The following is a 22,257-nucleotide window of genomic DNA, read 5'->3' on the forward strand; positions in this document are numbered from 1 at the left end:
GGATTCACATTCAGATTCTGCAATGTCAGAATCAGTATATGCTTTTTTACAGCATACAAGAGTGAGATCCATGCAGCCAGCAACATCATTCAAATAAGATTAATGTACAGTAGCTCTGAATGTACAGTAGCTCTGAATGTGCAGTAGATCTGAATGTGCAGTAGGGCTGCAACGATTAGTCGACATAATCGACAACGTCGATCATAAAAACTCGTCGACGCAGAATTTTTGCGTCGATTAGTCATACATTTTTTTTTGCACTACCTATCTTTGTGAAAGTGGCTTCTCAGCTCTGGTCCAGCTGAAGACAAAGCAGAGGAACAGATTGGACATTGAGCATGACCTCAGAGTTGCTTTGTCTACCATCACCCCAGACTTTGAGACTCTTGTCAGGACCAAACAACATCCCCAGTTATCCCATTAGTTCCCTGGGATGTTAAGCTAAGAAGTCTGCTATATTTTTTTGTTTGTTATTTAAACACTTCCACTTTAATTTGTATTATTTAATTTATTTAAATTGTTGAGTGATTGTTGTATTGTTCAAATACATTTTGATTTAAAGTTGCTTAAGATCCAAATTCAAATGTTTCATGAGTCATTATTTTAATTTGCTATGGGATCATCATGTTATGTTAAGTTAACTGTTAAGGCAGAGGCCGGACTGGACAACAGGGTGACATTCACAGGTGTGCAGACTTGAGCATGTGAGGTAAAACATGCATTGGAGAAGGAGCCATGCCCACAGGAAGCAGAGATTGAGGGTGTGACAAAAATAATCGTTAGATTAGTCGACTAATCGAATGACAAAAATAATCGTTAGATTAGTCGACTAATCGAAAAAATTATCGACAGATTAGTCGATTACCAAAATAATCGTTAGTTGCAGCCCTAATGTGCAGTAGCTCTGAATGTACATTAGCTCTGAATGTGTAGTAGTTATGATTATGAATGTGCAGTAGATCTGAATCTCGTTGATAGTTTGAAGCTAAAATTGTAATTGAAATTGAAACTTGATTAATCACCCAGCCCTATTTCATGGTGCTGTAACACAACACAAGCAAGGACATGTAACATGTCCACAATGACATCACTGGTTGTTGCCATATTCAAACACATTTACTCTCAATAACTGTCAAACTAAATTAATATATGCAAAACAGTTTTTGGAGTTTTGGGACATTATGTGAGATTATGTGCAAAATAAATCGGCGTTGTTTTTTGGTGGAATAATTTGACCAGATTATTCATTGTGTGTGTGTAAGCATTAGGGATCGGTACCTTTCACATTTGAACCGATACCGGTACCGGTACCTGTGAATCGATACCGGTACCCAACGGTACCTTTTTCCGGTACTTTAGTCTCAAGAAATTTTATTTACCTACCTCAGTCGTAAAAAAAAAAAATCCAAACTTCAAATAACTACAATTTCGACAGTTTTCGGCTTGTCATTGCTCCGACTGCTTTGTTGTTGAATCAAGTCAAATCCTAGGTAAGCATATATTGTGCGTGTGAACGTTGACATGAAAAAAAAAAAGTAAAAAAAAAAAAAAGTAAAAAAAATAATAATAATAAATTCCCTTTTTTTTTTTTTTTCTTTTTTTTTTCTCCGGTTTCTCACTTGATTCGATACTCGGTAGTACCGACGTGTATCGGTTCGGTACCTCAAAAGTACCGAATTCGGTACCCATCCCTAGTAAGCATGCGTGTGATAGAAGGATGAAGAGAGAGAGGGGAGAGAGATATGAGTCAAGGCTATGTATCATGTGTTTGTGTGTGTTAGAAAGAGAGAAGTGTGTTGGTATATTTCCCTGTCATGCCCCTTTAAGGTAGGAGTCCCACTGTCAGTACTTTGAGCCAGTCCCTGTTGTCTCTCCACAAGACCTGTGTTTTCTTTCAGACACATTCTCTCTCACTCTCTCTATTACTATCATGCACTCAAGTCTGTAGCACCCAAGTTCAACACGGTTTGACGAACAATGTTACTGACTCTTAGCTGCCAGAGTTGTACCCTTCCCTGCTGACCTGTTGTACAGAACTTGTAAGTCGCTTTGGATAAAAGCGTTCAGCTAAATGACTAAATGTAAATGTTTCTCGTGCTTTATATCATGACAGCACTCACTACCTCCTATGTGTCTCCCTCACTACTTCCTATTCTCAATCACCCCCTCCCTCACTTTCTCTCTGTATGTCCTCTCTCTCTAGTCTCAGTCTCTCCCTCTCTTTATCTCTCCATTTCTGTTCTTATTAGCTCTCTTCCTGTCTCTATCTCCCCATTTCTTATTCTCTCGCTCTCGCTCTCTCTCTCTCTCTCGTCTCTCTCACGCTCTCTCTCTCTCTCTCTCTCTCTCTCTCTCTCTCCTCTCTCTATCTCTCTCTCTCTCTCTCTCTCTCTCTCTCTCTCTCTCTCTCTCTCTCTCTCTCTCTCTCTCTCTCTCTCTCTCTCTCTCTCTCTCTCTCTCTCTCTCTCTCTCTCTCTCTCTCTCTCAGGGATGTCTCTTTATCATGAATAGTGATACCAAGTGGAATGAGGCCAGCACAGACTTAGTTCAGTGTTATCCAGGGATGGGGTTTGCGTTGACTGAGGGAATGAATTAAATAACTAAATGTGGAGTGGTGAAAATAGTATTTTATCATGGTTGGGTTCCTGGCTTCAATTTCTGGGCGTCCCGGGTTCCCGTGAGGGAAGAACTAGGACTAGTTTGCCCTTGTTCTTTGAGGGCTCATGAAACATCATCCTGACGACATCACCATCTTCCACTGGCTTTACTGGGCTCGTTGGATCGTTCTAACAAATTTGGTGTAAAATTCTGATTCTGGGTATTATTATTATTCTAGTGGATTGTTTTAGAACTTCAGTTGATAGAATTTTGTGTCAAAGAATTGAATGGATGACGGTGCTGCATCCCATGCCTGTAAGCTAAACTCTTAAGTGACTGTTTTCTATGCATCCTTCTTGCGTAAGACATTTGAATGGGTCCGTTCAGTAGCTTCCTTTTCTTTACATAGGACTTCTAAAATGGGTCCAGTAGCCTTATGTTTGTTAAACAACTCCTGGCCTCCAGTCCTAATCCTTTCATCGGTCGGTTTTGTCCCAAGGCTTCTTTTCTTTGCCGTTTCTTATGCTTCCTTTCACGCTGAATGAGATGTTTTCTGAAACATACGGTTAGATCCTGATCAATCTGGCCAGTATCACGTCTTCGTCCGTTTGGCTCTCCATCCAATTCCTCTGCGTTGTGTCATTTTAATGGTCCTGATGTCTCTGATACTGGTTGATATAATCCTTATCTCTCCCTGTTAGTACAATCCGCAAACTATAATAATTCTCCACCTCCGTAAGAATCCGACACTTCGACAACGTGAAATACCTTACAAGGAAAAGCGTGGTTTATTTGACAAACAGAAACCTCAGCTCGGATGTTAACAGATGTTATTGTCCTTGAAAAGTCTATTCTAATGATCTTTCGGTGCGTTCGTCTATCGTCCTTTTGTTATTCAGTCCAATAGTGTTCAGGCCTGGTCGTCAGCCTAACCCTCCTCGCGTTAGCCGAAGCTAATGATGATGTGGCATTCTCCCCCCCCCCCCCCCCCCCCCCCCTCTCGATGAGAGGAGAGAGTGTCTTCTGTGTGATCTCAGTCCTACTCGCTCTTGGTCTGCCTTACACCCGGAAACACCGTTCGACTTATAGATCTTCGTCGTAACAACGACGGCCCCGCCTTCTGGTTGTCATGTGCCGCGCTGTCATGACAACCGTGTTTAACCTTTACACACATTTCACGTTTCATTAAGATGAACCTCTCTCCCTCCTGCTCTGGGCCTACACTCTCTCTTATCAATTTGTTCTTACAAGGAATTCAAAACAAAACACCCTCGCTGGCAGTGTAGCTGTGGTCATCTCCCCCCAATCTATACATCACATACATTGAAAAAGCACCCCAAATCCTTCAATACTAAGAACATGTCTGGTGAGCAGTAGATTTAAAGAGGTCCTTCTGCATGACTGCATGTGGGAATTGAAAACACAATTTAGTTTAGTTTAATTTCGATTAGTTGACAATTTAGTTGACAAAAACTATGACTTATTAGAATTTCCTCAGTCGGGGACAGACTATGAGTAACCAGTGAATGTAATTGGTAGGAAGGTGAGTGACCAGTGAATGTTATTTGTAGGAAGGTGAGTGACCAGTGAATGGAATGTTATTTGTAGGAAGGTGAGTGACCAGTGAATGGAATGTTATTTGTAGGAAGGTGAGTGACCAGTGAATGTTATTGGAGGAAGGTGAGTGACCGGTGAATGTTATTTGTAGGAAGATGAGTGACCAGTGAATGTTATTTGTAGGAAGGTGAGTGACCGGTGAATGTTATTGGAGGAAGGTGAGTGACCAGTGAATGTTATTGGAGGAAGGTGAGTGACCAGTGAATGTTATTTGTAGGAAGGTGAGTGACCAGTGAATGTTATTGGAGGAAGGTGAGTGACCAGTGAATGTAATTGGAGGAAGGTGAGTGACCAGTGAATGTTATTTGTAGGAAGGTGAGTGACCAGTGAATGTTATTGGAGGAAGGTGAGTGACCAGTGAATGTTATTGGAGGAAGGTGAGTGACCGGTGAATGTAATTGGAGGAAGGTGAGTGACCAGTGAATGTTATTGGAGGAAGGTGAGTGACCGGTGATAGCTGTGTTGGCTCTGTAGGTGGAGGGCCTATTTCCGGAGATAAGGTCACGGTAGTCGCTGGGAGCTCTTTGAAGCCGAGCCCCCATTTCCCAGCTATGTGAACCCTCAAAGCAGCTCCACTTTACCGTCACCGGGCCCAGCATGATGCAACCTTCTGCATCAAACATCACATCTATATACCAGTCAGATTGTCAAAAGCCCGTATTAACCGCTGCAGCCTCTGCTCCGACAGCCTGGCGGGTCATTAACGTTGATCTACTGCTGGCAAACTCTGGACTGGCATCATATATATGAGCGTCGGGGATTTCAAAACACCCAATTGACAAGGCTTTACTCTTATCATCCCGGAAGGGGGTTCCAAATGACAAATCTGCAGAGAGCAACCACGGAGAACTTGTTGCAGATGACCTGTGAGCGAGCAGTGGCAGGGTTGTGAGGAGTGTGAGAGAGGAAAGACGCAACCGCTGGCACGGCTTTACGGAAGAAGATATATTGTTTGAAAATATATCCATATACCATAAAAGGTTGATATATACCGCCTGGCCATAGTGTGTGTGTGTGTGGGGGGGGGCGGGGGGACGACGACACACACACACGCATGCATGTGTTTTACATGCATGAATGCAGTGTCTTCACAATGTGCGTATGTGCATGCATGCATCATTGAATGTAGAATGGCACGCATGCATGTGTTTTACATGCATGAATGCAGTGTCTTCACAATGTGCGTATGTGCATGCATGCATCATTGAATGTAGAATGGTAGCCTAGCCTATAACAACATGTGTGTTTCTGTGTGTGTGTACTCGTGTGTGTGTGTGTTCAAGACCAGAGCCGGTGCTGTTTTGTCTATCTAAGCCCACTGACTGACATTCAGACTGCGTGTGAAGGAAGTGTGTTTTACTGATGAGTATTTATAGGTCACTATGACTCTGTGTGTGATTGTTATGTTTCCACAGGGGCTAGCTGTGGAAAGAAACCTGTTGGATGACCTTCACTTAACATTGTGTGTGTGTGTGTGTGTGTGTGTGTTCCCTCAAACCCAAAATAGAGCACCAACCAACAGTGTAGCCTACAGTCGTCATGAGTACGGGAACACTTGGAAGTTGTTCTTATCAAATATATCTTATCAGAGAGACCTTGGCGAGATGATCAAAATAGGTCACTGTATTACAGACCCGTTCTGAAGTTAGATATATTTTTATTTCCCCTAGTAGGGCTGCATGATTCTGAGATTTTTAATTCATTATTATGACTGATTCTGCATAGCACTAGAATACTTAGTTTAGAACAACAGGCGTTCTAAAAGTGTGGCCCTTGGTGGGCTAGGGTTTGGTACCGTTCGCGCCACAGAGGAGTTGGCGTTTAAGAAGATGAAACTGTGCCCCCTTGGGCTAAGCTGTCAAGTTAGGATTGACTGCTTGTTGAACCGTTGCTAGGCTACTGGTTGCATGGCAACTAGGCATCTCACGAGTTGTGTATCGTTGCAGCGATACGTTGGCTAGCGATTTCCTTTTTTATGATATCGAAAGTTTGAAGTTAGTTGCGCTTTTTGGGGTGGAGGCGGGTTTAGAAGGTTATCTGAAACAACTTCCCCTCTGATACATATATATATATAAATAATATACAAACCTTCGTACAGTCTTTTACTATCATGCTACTAAGTAATTACCGTGCCTAATATTACTACTACTATGCACTCAAGACTAGCACCCAAGTTTGAACACTGTTTCAGGGACGTGCACAGGACTTTAGAAAGGCAGGTGCCCGAAATCATAAAAGGGCATTAACTATTAAATGTAATGCGAGCGCGCGCAGCACGCAAGCCCGATTTTTGGGGTTAATACAAGTCTATCATGGTACATTCAGTTTCACCGATAGATGTCACCAAAACTACATAGTGTCCCTTTAATAACACAATATGCGCTCCAGACCAACAGCTGAGAGAGAGAGAGAGAGAGAGAGAGAGAGAGAGCTGGCGACGTGTTTCACGGAAATATACAGTGCACTGCAAACCCGACATTTTATTTTGTTGGGCAAATACCTTACCTGATGTGTACTCTTGCTTTGTTTTAGTTGAAATAGTAACTGTAAAAAAAGAGGTCTCGACTTGAGTGTGAGGGCACTGTGAGCTCAACAACAGCTGGATATCAATTTCCTGTTCAGTGCACTGCTGGCCCTGCGCGGTTTACATGTCTCATTGATCATCACCCACCCACGTGCTATGCCTATGCGTAATAGGTCCTTCCAGGCTGGAAGGACCTATTATTTACGAGAGGGGTGGCATTTCTCTCTTTCTTTACCTAATATTTAGATTCTATCGTGACATCTTTCATTTGGAAGGGCAGGGCAGTATATATATATGTGCAACAGTAAAAAAAAAAAAAAAAAAAAAGAGGGTGGCATAAAAAGGGCACTTTCTAATGAGAAATGAAAAAGGCAGGTGCCCGGGCACCCCTTCACCCCTATGTATGCACGTGCCTGCACTGTTTGACGAACAATGTTACTTATCTGCCAGAGTTGTATTCTTCCTGCTGACTTGTTGTACAGAACTTGTAACTAGCTTTGGATAAAATATGGACTATATTCAAACAAATTATATATTAGTACGGTCACAAAAAAATCGAATTTGAAATTCGTTGCAGTTCAAGTTCGAATTCCAGTGTTAAAAATTTAATAAAAACTAAAAAAAGTCTAAGCTATTTTCAAAGTTTTAGCTACTTGTTTTTACCATGGTATGTTTGATATCATTATTTTCAGCACAATCTCACCTATATGACCTCACCTGACCATTTAAAAAAATATATAATATTATTATTATAATATATATATATATATGTATATATATATATATATATTAAATCGAATTTCTCCCTTCAAGTTCGAATCTCATGTTTTTATGTAAATTCGAAATTAAATTAAATGGATCGGGTATCGGTAAAACAAATAAAAATAAAAAAACTATTTAATAACTTCAGTACATTTATATCTATCTATGTGTTAATTAATTTGTTACATTTAGTTTCACTAAGTTAGGAAAGTAATGTTTTAAGTCAAGCCTGATGTTGCCTTGCACAAAATAATGATCCCTGTATCTTCCACACAGTGAGGCATACAGTTTATTAATTGAACAATGGGTATTTACATTACATTTACACTTAGTCATTTAGCTGACTCTTTTATCCAAAGCGACTTACAAGTTCTGTACGACAAGTAATCAGGAAGGGCACAACTCTATCAGCTGAGTAACAATGTTGGTGCTACAGTGTAGGTTAGTATATTAGGACATAAGGACAAGTGCATGACTGTAAGGTTAGTTAGGGTTCGATTATTATAATTTTTTTCATTTCAGATAATGGTATGGGTATCGAATCGGTACTCTGTATCGGCCGATACCCAAAGCCAGGTATCGTATTGGGACTAAAAAGTCGGATTGGTGCGTCCCTTAATTCTAAAATTAGATTAGATAATTTAGTCCGGAGTCCGGACTTTGAGAATGCCTGTGTTAGACCTACAGTATAATACTGCCAGTTGCTATAACAAAAACTATCTGTACTATCGGCAGATAGTGCTCATAGTAGGGATGGGCATTTTAAAGAAAAATCCAAATCGATTGATCGCATGCTATACTCGATTGATCGTGTATTACTCGAAAAGGGGATTTTTTTTTTTTTATTTAAATATTAGAATTCCTTTATTTTATTTTTTTACTTATTTTTGTTCATTCACATATATATGTTTAAGGAAACCAACAGTTATAATCGTACACATACATGTGAAAAGATATGTAAAATTGTATATATATTTTTTATATATACAAATTTATCATTTCGATTCCCCCCCGATTTTTCTCATAATCGCCCATCCCTAGCTCATAGAAGATCGGTGATCGGTATCGGTGGCAAAAAATGTGATCAGGGCATCCCTAATATATATATATATATAACTGTCGTCTAGTTAACATTGCCACTGCATGTTTCACACGGCTGATTAATCAAAAAGCCATACATTTGGATTAGGGATGTCCGATATTATCGGCCTACCGATATTATCGGCCGATATCGGCATTAAAATGTGATATTGGAAAATATCGGTATCGGAAATTAAGAGTTGGACAATATCGGTATATCGGTATCGGTAAAAAAGCCAATATCGAGCATCCCTAATTTGGATCCAATTTCTCTTTTGTCACTATAGGGCCAGTTTCACAGACATGGACTAAGCCTAGTCCTGGACCAATGGCCTGTCCTTAATGGAGATCTATTATGACTGACTGTAGATGTTAATTCTAGAACTAGTTGTACAACTGACCCTTCATCATTTAGGCTAATTCTTGATTTTGTTATTTTAATCTGTAGCTGTTTTCCATGGAGCAATGGAATTCTTATCACTTGCTCTACATGCTTAAGATGCCTTTATTCATTCATTCATTCATTCATTCATTCATTCATTCATTCAATCCTTTATTTATTACATTGAGGCTACCCTCATTTGCAGTGTTGACAAGATTACAGGTATATTAAGACCGATAAATAAAACACAGAAATCAAGAAAAGAAAGTTTAGATAATTAAACATTTTAAACATTTAAAAAATAGCACAAAAACACAGACGAAGAAAAAAGACTAAATTAAAAAGGGTTACAAACTGAAGCAGGCTGATTTGTAATCAATCATGTTTTCAAATTGTCCATAGTATAGTATTGCTTTTTTTGTGTGAATTGAAGATCATTCCATTCCATTATTTAATTTATTTAATTGTCTGTTAAAGACCAAGACAAATTCCTTGTATGTGCAAGCTTACTTGGCAATAAAGACATTTCTGATTCTGAAGCTGGGGTATTAAAACAAAAGGCTTTCATTTCCAAGTTGTCTGTCCTCGGGGAACCTTTTGAGCATGTGAGATAGGGTCCATAGTTCCACTCTAACAACACAATCATCAAATTTGCTGATGACACAGTAGTGGTGGGCCTGATCTCTGCCAACGACGAGAGGGCCTACCTGGAAGAGGTAGAGAATCTGTCACAGTGGTGTCAGGAGAACTGCCTCTCCCTGAACGTCAGCAAAACAAAAGAGATGATTGTGGACTTCAGGAGGTTGGGGGTCAAGGACTACAGCCCCCTCAGCATCGACGGGGCACCGGTTGAGAGAGTGAACAGTTTCAAGTACCTCGGAGCCCACATATCCGAGGACTTGACATGGACCACACACATTGACAGTGTTGTGAAGAAGGCACGACAACGCCTCTACTTCCTCAGGCGCCTAAGGAAGTTCCAAGTCAGTCAGAAGATCCTTAGGAACTTCTACTCATGTACAATAGAGAGCATCCTGACTGGCAACATCACCTCCTGGTTTGGGAATAGCACTGCACAAGACCGTAGCAGACTACAAAGAGTGACACGTTCAGCCGAACGCACAATTGGAGGGGGGCTTCCCACCCTCCAGAACATTTACAACAAGCGGTGCAGGGGGAAGGCTAAGAGAATCATCAAGGACTCCAGCCACCCGAACAACTGCCTCTTTGAACTGCTGCGGTCAGGCAAGCGATACCGGAGTCTTAAGGCGAGCACAGAAAGACTCAGAAGAAGCTTCTATCCCCAGGCCATCAGGCTGCTAAACGAACAATAAACACTATGCAACAACCATCAAATGCACACAGCACCCACACGCACACGCCACACACTCACTTAACACTTTGATTGCCTAAGGCTAAATTCATGATATACCATCCGTTGCCAGCTCTATTTAACATGGAGAAGTTCCCCTTCTTTGCAGGGCTATAACTTTTTAAATTCTATTGCTAGATTGCCATTATTAGGGCCCATTCAAGGTCCTATATGTATTGTTCATGGTGTAGCAACGTTAAACTTTTTCATTCACATATTCATACTAAAATATGGTCTAAGGTATAAGTATGTTTTCATCTCTTTCTGCAGCTTTCTTCAGAACGTGATTTATAGCCCCACATGCATTATATTGATGATGAATTACAGTTTGATAGCAATCGGCGCGATATAAAAAATTTCAACTGGACGGACTTCTGGAAGTTACTACACGTCATCTGATGTTGACCGGATGGGCGAGGGGGCGTTTATAATTCCGTGGGCAGCGTTATACCATTCATCTAATGTGGGTCATATGTTCATCAGATCAGTTAGTATCGAACACGGTAATATTACACGCTAAAACTCACCCCAGTCTCCTCGGGCCGTTGGGCGATCAGCGTGGGGTAGACAGTTTTCCATTATGGGATGTCGAAATACCCGGTCCATTTCCAGGTTGTATAATAGTATATACGTCCAAATCATGTTGTTTATCGAGTTATGGCAACGGATCGATTATCCAGTGTGTTCAGATGGAGTCCCGCGAGCGAGTGGCGGACGGAATAGGGGTGACACCAAGCACTTCCTGCCCCACTTCCGGTTTGGCAACTCGCAGATCGGCCACCAGGTGGCGGTATTGAAGCGCTGGAGAGTTGAGTGGAGATCTACAGCACCAGTCATGACTCCGTGGGTGAAATGTGAATACCATGACGAAAATGGCGTAATCCATCATTGGCAGATTAAGCATGGCGAGGAATGACGTCTTAATCCGTCAATGGCGGAGAATGGGTTAATAACGAACGACTATTCAAATGTTCGAATATTCTGCCCCATCCCTACCACACATACACACAGATACAGTGTCGATCGGGGTAGAAATACATATCAGATCAACGATCAAATTTATATATAATGTTCTTACCTTGTATCAGATGTAATGCAAAAGAAATAATCCAATTATCTGATCGCCATTTGAAGTACTGGGCATGGAGGTCCGTGCCACGTTCAACAGCATTGCAGCATCGCAGATATATCGTTGAAATCAGGTTACCTCGCCTGATTATTTAAAGTTTTTAAACCACTTTTAAACTATACCATTCCCAGTGGAGTGCAATACCAGCCGGAAGGCGTAGGGGCGGTATTTGCCCTTTTGCGAGCTCAGACCCATTCCCAACGTTAACATCAGGCTGGATGGATGAAAATGGCTGGATATTGCTAATAAAAGAAATAATGATTAAAACCTGACTATACTCGTGATTGGCGCTCAAGCGATGGCGAGTTAACCCGACTATCATCGTGACTGATGTTGAATGAGCTAACAGTGAATCCTCACCTCAACTTTCATCTATACATGTCTGACGTGACCTGACCTTCAAGGAAAACTTGGAGCATTTTGGTTTTAGTTGTTTTTCTTTTCTTTTTTTTACCAGACACTTGAGTAAAATGTTTGTCCTACAGTTGCTCTAAAACCTGCCTGTTAGCATTGTTTGCATAACAAACATTCAAACTATCCATCATCCCTAATATGGAATGCTAACTGCTAGCAGGCTACTTATGGGGAACATGGAAACATTTTCCTCCGGTGTGCTCTGCAGAGACTGAAAGACAGAAGTACAGAAAAGTAACAACTAAAGTTTCCCTCGTATCCCTTTAAACCCAAACCTTGACCCATAAATAATTGTTGTGCAAGTGAGCAAATGTCCCCACTTTTAATGTTTTTTCCCCCCAAGCGATTCAATTTGATCCCTCACACGATTAGAGTTTGAAGAGCACACACACACACACACACACACACACACACACACACACACACGCACAGATTGGGACTTTAAACTCGCTCTTTCTCTCTCGCATACTCTCATACACTCTCTCTTACTCTTATACTCTCTTAAACGTACATACTTTTTCTCTCTTCCTCCTTGTTACTCTGTTTCTTTGTCTCTCTCTTACAGTATACTCCTTCGGAGTACTTAACCTGAGTACTTAACCCCTAAGCATCATGTATCTACGGTATCTGTAGTCTACCCCACTCACTTCACAACAGATGATGTCATTCTCTCTAACTCTCCTGCTCTAACCTCTCTTGCGTGCTCATGCTTTCTCCCTTGTCTTAAAGTGTGGGGGGGGGGGGGGGATAACCCCTTTGGAAACAGCTAGAGAAAGATGACATGTCCCCATTCCTAGTTTTAATGATAGTCATTTGTTTACATTTGATTGATTACAGATTGGGCCTTTAAACTCTCCCTCTTCTCTCGCTCTTTCTCTCCCTCTCTCATACTCACTCTCTCTCATACTCGCATACTCTCTCTCATACACTCTCATACTCGCATACACTCTCATACTTACATACACTCATACTCGCATACTCTCTCTTAGTGATGCACCGATGTGAAAATTGTGGCCGATACCGATAACCGATATTAATATTGCTGTTCTGGCCGATACCGATATTTACCGATGTCGATATCTCTGTATAGAAAACACTTTTTTATGATAATCAAATAAAGAGCTATTTTCCAAAACGCATTTTTTTTGTACTTTTGTAACTTATTTTCAGAAATGACTGATATTTTGAAACTATAACACATTCATGGCCATTTGGATCCGTCTAAAATCACTCTAGACGCCAGCATTTCTAAACAGACTTGCATAGTCCGTGGGGCTGTTTGTAGAGCTAAATCTATACTTTATAGTATTGTGTTGGGGAAAATGTGTATATGAGGTGAACTAGTTTAATATGGGTCAACTAAGCAGTGCTGAAAGACGGTCTGGCTGACGTTCTTAAAACAACTTGGACAGATGGACATTTCAGTACGGCACGTTGTGTGCTTGTAATCTCGTACATCATATCGCTTTCATATCTTGTTCTTTTCTCTCTTTCATACATACACATATACACGCACACATCTCATCTCTATCTCTTTCATACACACACAAACCTCACTAATCTGAACTCTCTCTTTCACACACACACATATACTCTTTCACATTCACACACACACACACACACTCATTTTCACATTCACACACACACATATACTCTTTCACACTCACACACACACACTCATTTTCTCTTTCACTAATCTTGACTCCAGACTCCAGCTTTGTCTCAGGACGATAAACCTTTAGACTTATCTTCTGTTTTTATTCTCTCTTCTATGTTAAATCTATGTGTCATCTTAATGTACGTCATGTCATATCTGATATAATATGTTACGTCATCATATCTGTCATGTCGGGGCAGGGCTGGGAAGGTATTATCTGGGGGAACGGGGGGTTGGGGAGTCAGAGTGTTTTCCTTCAACTGTGGTGACCGTCTACTGAGCCATAGCTTTTGCTGTTAAAACTTCTTTTCCTAAATAAATTACCTACTTGTTAAAATTGGAAATATCGTCTCCTGCTGTGTTAAACAACCATCAGCCACAACATTTGCTATCTGTCCATTCTCATTGTCAATTGAGACCATAAACCATCCCTTCAAAATGGCTTAAAGAAATAATTTTTTCATCAATACGTTCTCATTTTATAGCATCTTGAATATAAGCGTTATAAGGGATTTCGGCTGGGATATTTCCTGGAAGGCGAGATACAGGCCGCTAAGCTACTAACGTTATATCCAATGGCATTTTGGATATACAGAATGTACAGTTAAAACTCAAACTGCATATGATCGGTATGATGGTCCACCATGAATGCATGAAAGGGGGGGGGGGGGGCGGGGACGTTGTTTCTGATTATTGATTACCAATAACCGCGTTAGCCTCAGTAGCCACATACGCTGATCGGGTGGATGGCTATCATCACAAGGTCTGATTAGCATGTAATTTACGTGGAAAAGGTCTTACCGTGGGCCGGTTGGATCCCCCAAAGGATTTCCCAGTTATCGATCGCCATCTGGTAGAACGATATGTCCATTGGCTGATGATATATTCCTTTACTGCACACTGAAATCCGCGTCCCAAAACGTATTCCAAGCTACAGGCTATAGGCATCGCTTCAGGTTAGCAGAAAACTACATTGGAGGTCCAGAAAAAACAAGACAACTTCTGCCACAGGGAACACTGCATTATCGAGATAGTGCCCCTAAGAGGATCTGGCCGGTAATGCACTTTTTCGAATTCAAAGAGTAGGGTACTTATGCCGTGCTGCTCGGTGACATTGAGTAGGTTATTACAATGGAATAAAAGCCAAAACAACCTTGCCACGGACATGTCCGTGGTTGGTCCTCAACCGTTGGATTCAAAACACGGATTTATCCGTGGTTGGCCGGGAAACGGTTAAGGCCAAAACATGTAAAAAAAGAATTAAGATTTTTTTTTTTTTTTTTTTTATCTGCCCATATCGGCCCTATCTTGATATCGGACCAATACCGATGTGTAAAAAAACTGCCATATCGGCCGATATATCGTGCATCACAGCTCTCTCTCATACTCACATACTCTCTCATACTCAGGTACTCTCTCTCATACTCGCATACTCTCTCTCATACTCACATACACTCTCATACTCACATACTCTCTCATACTCACATACTCTCTCATACTCACATACTCTCTCACACTCTCATACTCACATACACTCTCATACTTGCATACACTCTCATACTCGCATACTCTCTCTCTTATACTCACATACTCTCTCATACTCACATACTCTCTCATACTCACATAGTCTCATACTCTCTCTCTCATACTTGCATACTCTCTCATACTCTCTCTCTCTCATACTTGCATACACTCCCACATACTCACATACTCTCTTATACAGTACAGTTACATCCAGACATTTATGATATACAACAAGATATACAAATATACAGTACTGTTTATTTACAGAACCAGAAACCTGAGTACTTGACCCCTAACTGCTCCTGGTGAGCAGGTTGGCACCTTGCGCGGTTGCCTCCGCCATCAGTGTGTGAATGTGAGGCACAAGTTGTAAAGTGTTTTGAATAAAAGTGCTATATACATACAGGCCATAAATGCAGTCCTTCTCTTTTTTCCTCTCCTTCTCGACCTCTATCTAGCTTCTTGTCAGTCCTGGTTTTCGTGTTATACAGGCAGACAGGGCGAGGCGGTAGGCTACTCACTACTGCACAGTCAAGCTTGCAGTTATTAATCTACTGTGGCACCATTGTCACAGCTCATTCACTTGAGTGAGGGGTGGAACCATTCACTCGGCTCACGATATTTTGAAAAAGGAATTTATGAATGAAAAAACATCACAATGTCCCCAGCCGTAGAAAAAAACTCTTTCTCTAAATATAGACTAGGTCTGCAGCTATAGATTATTTTATTAATAGAGTATTCTACCCATTATTTCATCGATTTAATCAGTTAAGAAATAACTTTTGCGGGGCGCCCAAGTGGCGCACCACGTTACTGCGCTGCAGACCTACGCGGTCGACCCGGGTTCGTCTCCCGATCCCGGACGGATTTGCAGCATCATGTCCTCCCCCCATATCTTATCCCGTTCTTCCTTCCTGTGTTAAAGAGCAATAGTAAATATACAAAAGTGAAAATAAGACCGGCCTCTTCCTTCTAAAGTAACTTAGTTTTACAATAGACACACTGTACAGAGTTTTACAATAGACACACTGTGTAGAGTTTACAATAGACACACTGTGTAGAGTTTACAATAGACACACTGTGTAGAGTTTACAATAGACACACTGTGCAGAGTTTTACAATAGACACACTGTACAGAGTTTTACAATAGTCACACTGTGCAGAGTTTTACAATATACACACTGTACAGAGTTTTACAATAGTCACACTGTGCAGAGTTTTACAATAGACACACTGTACAGAGTTTTACAATGGACACACTGTACAGAGTTTTACAATAGACACACTGTACAGAGTTTTACAATAGACACACTGTACAGAGTTTTACAATAGACACACTGTAGGCGGTTAGGTGGCCGAGCGGAGATTGCGTTCGTCACCAACCCCGGAGCTGTGAGCTGGATTCGCCTGTTCGAATCCAGCTCACAGCTCCGGGGTTGTCACCAGCTTGGCTGGCCGTCTGCACTAATACAATTGGCTGTATTAGAGGGTGGGAGAAGCTGGCGGGGTGGGTCCGGGTCGTTGTAAACAGCGACTCCTACAGTTCGGTCGGGGCGCCTGCTAAGCGCGGATAGGACTCGAGGGGGATAGTGTGATCCTCCCACACGCTACGCCCTCTCGATGAGAATCCGCGCTGCCAGGTGAAAAGAAGCGGTGATTGGCTGGACGTGTGTCGGAGGAAGCACGTGGTAGCCTCCACTCTCCCAGATGATCTGACTGTGGGGGGTAAGTGCGCAGCGACCAGGAAGGGACTGGGAATTGGCATACGACTAACATTGGGATGGGAGAAAATCGGAGGAAAATGGAGGGGGAAAAAGACCAAAAAAAAAAAAAAAAATAAACAATAGACACACTGTACAGAGTTTTACAATAGATACACTGTGCAGAGTTATCTTTTTCTTTCAGCTTGAACGCAGAAGTGCGTTGTGCAACAGTAATTATCGTCCGTGTGAAACGCAGTGTGCTGTGCAACAGTAATTATCATCCATGTGAAACACAGTGTGGTGTGGGTTAAATCGGGCTTGGAGGCAAAATACTCTTTTGTAATCGAGGTAACTCGAGTTACTCAAGGAATGGTTTCAGGCTCTAATACAGACGCTGCTGGGACAGAGAGGTGTGCTTTGGCCAGGGGCGGGAAAGCAGGGGGTCAAATTGAGCATTTTATTCCCACCACTTGTTGTGAGGACAGCTAGTGAGTGAAATAGGAGGTTTCTTTGCGACATGTCGTCAATTTCAGCATTGATGCCACTGGTTCAGTGAAAGAGTCTCCAAGGAGATCTTCCGGTGCTGTTCTGTGTCTGTCAGGTCACCAGGCTGGTGGTACTCCCTCCCCTCTCTTCTGTTTCATCCACAGTGAGATGTTTCTGTTCATAGCACAGCCAGGTAGAGAAAGCTTGTCTTGTTTTCAGAAAAGCAACAGAGGCAAGCCCTTCACTATCACTCTCTCTCACACACAACCTATACCTGAACACACACACACACACACACACACACACACACACACACACACACACTGAGTGCACAACTTGTATACAAACTTACATCTAAGATGAGTCTGAGAAATCTCTCTCACTCGCAGTGATGAAGTCGCACACAAACTTCTGAAAACGTTGAGCCATATTTTCAGTTATGAGCACGGAAGGTTTAAAGTTAGGAGACGAGTTTCACAACTAGGCTTAAGGTCCCCACAGAAGCCAGCGTTGGCAGCCACAAAGTGATCCCACAGAGATTCATGTTGCGGTCAACATGGCATGTCCTGATGAAGGCCCAGTTGAGTGATCGTGTGGATTAATCTGCCGTTTCAATCTATTGTGAAAAGAAACGGGCCTAAGACTGGACATTTGATTGAGTTGTTGTTGAGCATATGGTGTAACTTGTAATCTGTGCAATTTATTAAAGTGGCTGTGTGTTTTCACTTTTCACAGATGATGATACGAAAAAAAGTTAAATCACATTTGTTTATACTTTTTAGTAAAAAATTATTGTTTGTTATTGTGTTTTTAGGGAAGGTAACGAGCCTGGAGATGAGATGACGGTCACGTACAGAGAGCTGCTGCAGAGAGTTTGTCAGTTTGCCAACGTTCTCAAATCCCAAGGTAAGTCTGTTTCAATGCAGACACAACTGATGAGCTGTAGAGATCAACACAGCTGTACTGCAGGATCTGGAGCCATGTTGTCTTCCATAGGTCTCTTATCTAGAGCAGTATCTGGAGCCATGTTGTGTTCCATAGGTCTCTTATCTAGAGCAGGATCTGGAGCCATGTTGTCTTCCATAGGTCTCTTATCTAGAGCAGTATCTGGAGCCATGTTGTGTTCCATAGGTCTCTTATCTAGAGCAGGATCTGGAGCCATGTTGTCTTCCATAGGTCTCTTATCTAGAGCAGTATCTGGAGCCATGTTGTGTTCCATAGGTCTCTTATCTAGAGCAGGATCTGGAGCTATGTTGTGTTCCATAGGTCTCTTATCTAGAGCAGGATCTGGAGCCATGTTGTCTTCCATAGGTCTCTTATCTAGAGCAGGATCTGGAGATATGTTGTCTTCCATAGGTCTCTTATCTAGAGCAGTATCTGGAGCCATGTTGTCTTCCATAGGTCTCTTATCTAGAGGAGGATCTGGAGCCATGTTGTGTTCCATAGGTCTTATCTAGAGGAGGATCTGGAGCCATGTTGTGTTCCATAGGTCTCTTATCTAGAGGAGGATCTGGAGCCATGTTGTCTTCCATAGGTCTCTTATCTAGAGGAGGATCTGGAGCCATGTTGTCTTCCATAGGTCTCTTATCTAGAGGAGGATCTGGAGCCATGTTGTCTTCCATAGGTCTCTTATCTAGAGCAGGATCTGGAGATATGTTGTCTTCCATAGGTCTCTTATCTAGAGCAGGATCTGGAGATATGTTGTCTTCCATAGGTCTCTTATCTAGAGCAGTATCTGGAGCCATGTTGTCTTCCATAGGTCTCTTATCTAGAGGAGGATCTGGAGCTATGTTGTCTTCCATAGGTCTCTTATCTAGAGCAGTATCTGGAGCCATGTTGTCTTCCATAGGTCTCTTATCTAGAGGAGGATCTGGAGCCATGTTGTGTTCCATAGGCAGCTAAAAAAACTGGATTCTTGGAGGCATGAACAATTCCAGATCCATCGCCGTTTTTGGGTGCAAGGATTTGCCTCCTCTTGCCTGCCTTTCAAGTCGAATTTAAACAGTTTTAAATTGTTATTTGCATGAATTAATAATAAACAGGCTACATAGGAAATAACAAATATAAACTCTGCCATAAATTATGGTTTCAAAACTTTCAAATTCCCCTTCCCTTTACCCACCTGTCCCTCCCCTGTGCGTCCCTCTGTCCTGTGTCTCCAGGAGTGAAGAAGGGAGATCGTGTATCTATCTACATGCCCATGGTGGTAGAGCTAGTAATAGCCATGCTGGCCTGTGTCCGCATCGGAGCTGTCCACTCCATAGTGGTGAGTTGGAGTTGGCATTAAAGGGCCTCTTTGCCGATTTCTGTTGTGAGGAGGACTTGTGATAATCAGACATATTACGTACCAATGTTTTCGGTATCTCGAGAGCTCTGCTGCATCACTAGGGTTTGGTACTGTTCACATATGAACCGATACCAGTACCAGTTCCTGGAATTGTACCCTTGTTCGGTACTCTCTCTGTAATAACAACATTTTTATTTCAGTTGTCAAAATGATAAGTCCAAACTTCTCAATTTCAACATTGTTATTTATTGTTGTAACACACCACACAAACAAACTCGCTGATCATGTATTATGTTTTCAAATGTTTAAATATCAACATTATCTGGCCATCCTCAGTAAATATGATCAAACTCCGCTGACCTCGTCTGGTCTTTCCAAAGACCCAAGAGACAGGACGGTAATATATATATATATATATATATATATATATATATATATATTGTGGAAAAGGCTCCCTCTTGTCTAGCATATTACTCTTATACTGAACATGTAAAGGTACCGAAATCTGGCACCGATTGATCTCAGTAGTACTGATGTAATTTGTAACATTGTTGGTCAATTCTATGTCTGATTATCACATATCCTCGCAACAGAAAGATGGTATTAAGGTTGAAAAATTGGCAAAATGCGGCGGCTGGGTGGCGCAGCGGACATTGCACTCATCACCAACGCAAGAGACACCGGTCTCGAATCCGGCTGTCAGCGCTGCCTCCGGCTTGGGCCGGCCATCATACTGACTCAATTGGCAGAGTTAGCAGGAGGGGAATTGAAGGGTGGTGGTAGTTTGGTCGTTGTAAACAGCGACTCCTACAGGTCGGTCAGGGCGCCTGCACAGCAAAGACAGGAAAATGGTGGGGGCAGTGTGAGCCTCCTACATGTTACTCCTCGCCAATGAGAGTCCGTGCTGGCAGGTGAAAAGATGTGACTGGCTGCCTCCACATGTATCGGAGGGGACATGTGATGGGCTTCTATCCTCCCTACGACCGGCCAGTGGGGGGCACATGCGAGCAACGATCAGGACAGGGGAGGGAGAATTGGCACGAGAGGAAATTGGGATGGGAGAAAAATCACAGAAAAAGGGGGAGAAAAAGTAGATAAAAAAAAAAGAAAAAATGGCTAAATGCTTCTTATTAGGGATGCTCGATATTGGCTTTTTTACCTATACCGATATTGTCCAACTCTTAATTTCCGATACCGATATCAACCGATACCGATATATGCAGGGTTTCCCCCCCCCCAAAAATGGAATCATTTCAGGTAATTAACATTACATATCTCTTATGCATACTTTTGACAATAAATAAAATCAGAATTTGTTCTTACTTGCTTGCCTGGGTAAATAAAGGTTATAGAAATGTACATTTTTTTTAAATCTTTTTTTGAAAACCGATACCGATATTTACCGATATTTTCCGATATCACATTTTAATGCCGATATCGGCCGATAATATCGGTAGGCCGATAATATCGGACATCCCTACTTCTTATATATAATTATTATCAGTTGAAATGGTTGCATAATATGTACCCATGTGTCAAGCTTGCCCACTTCTAGTCAATAAATCAGTCCATTTGGTCTTAGTCGACCATGATTTGTTAGTAGTTTTTTAATGTTTTTTTCCCAAGTATTTCTTAAAAGATGATAACCACATCTCTGATGCACTAGGTTTAAAGATGTCCTGCATGATTGTATGTGGAAAACAACATTTCTACTGATTTGAAGATTTAAATCAACAAATTGATTAATCGATTTAAGAGTTTTATTTTTAGTCGAGGACAACCCTAAAATCTCAGAATTGTTTGTGGCTTTTCATATTGTTTGTGGCTTTTCATATTGTTTCTGTGTTTTCATATTGTTTCTGTATTTCATATTGTTTGTGTGTTTTCATATTGTTTGTGTTTTCATATTGTTTCTGTATTTCATATTGTTTGTTGTGTTTATTTGTTTGTGTGTTTTCAATCAGTTTGCAGGCTTCTCTGCTGAGTCTCTATGTGAGAGGATTATGGACTCGCAATGTTCTCTGCTAATCACAGCAGGTGAGGAATACATATACACACATGTACACGCACACACACACTGTCAAGAAGACGCACACATCCGAGATCCAAGGTTAGATGATGTAGAGTAATCACTTGGCTCTTGATGTTGTTCTAAGGTGCTGTGTAGTCTGGGAGTAATGAAACTCTTATTAGACGGAGTAAAATAGCAGAGATAATCCATGGATATGACCTATTGATCACTTGTGATAAGCCTGGGTGTTCGAGATCTCCCTACTCACACGCACACGCACACACACATACACACACACACACAGTTCCAGAGAGCCTGTAAGCAGATCAGAGGCTCTTTAGCCGGGGGGCTTTTACTGTGACCTGGTCGGGTAGTAACAACCATTCTTTCACTGTGACCTGGTCGGGTAGCAACAACCAAGATTTCACTGCCTTCTAAAGAGGGTTACTGGGAATTAAAAGGTGAAATGGAGTTGAAAACTTTATTAGTTTTCACTTGATAAAAGATGGACAGACTTCTCATAAAACAGTTTGGGGTGAGGTGGTGTTGGCGGGGGGGGGGGGGGGGGGGTTCTCTCATATTTCTAGCATTAGGAGAGAGTGGTTCATGTTCCCAAATATTGACTGAATTGTCCTTGGGCTCAGGGATCACTAATTCCTAAGATGGGCGGCATTGCTCTTTAATACCATTGAGGATAGGAAATGGCTTAAG

The 22,257-nt window shown here is 41.7% G+C and overlaps 1 protein-coding gene across 1 annotated transcript in view; it reads left to right on the forward strand.

The window, feature by feature from the left end:
* acss2 (acyl-CoA synthetase short chain family member 2) overlaps nt 1-22,257 on the forward strand; it is a 70,077-nt gene that overhangs the window by 17,833 nt on the left and 29,987 nt on the right. Inside the window, exons 3-5 of the mRNA XM_084333925.1 lie at nt 18,063-18,154; nt 19,411-19,514; nt 21,500-21,572. Coding sequence (XP_084190051.1) covers nt 18,063-18,154; nt 19,411-19,514; nt 21,500-21,572 — 269 coding nt within the window. The remainder of the gene's footprint in view (nt 1-18,062; nt 18,155-19,410; nt 19,515-21,499; nt 21,573-22,257) is intronic.

This window comes from Notolepis coatsorum, assembly GCF_963971535.1.
Source record: "Notolepis coatsorum genome assembly, chromosome: 17".
Lineage (NCBI taxonomy): Eukaryota > Metazoa > Chordata > Actinopteri > Aulopiformes > Paralepididae > Notolepis > Notolepis coatsorum.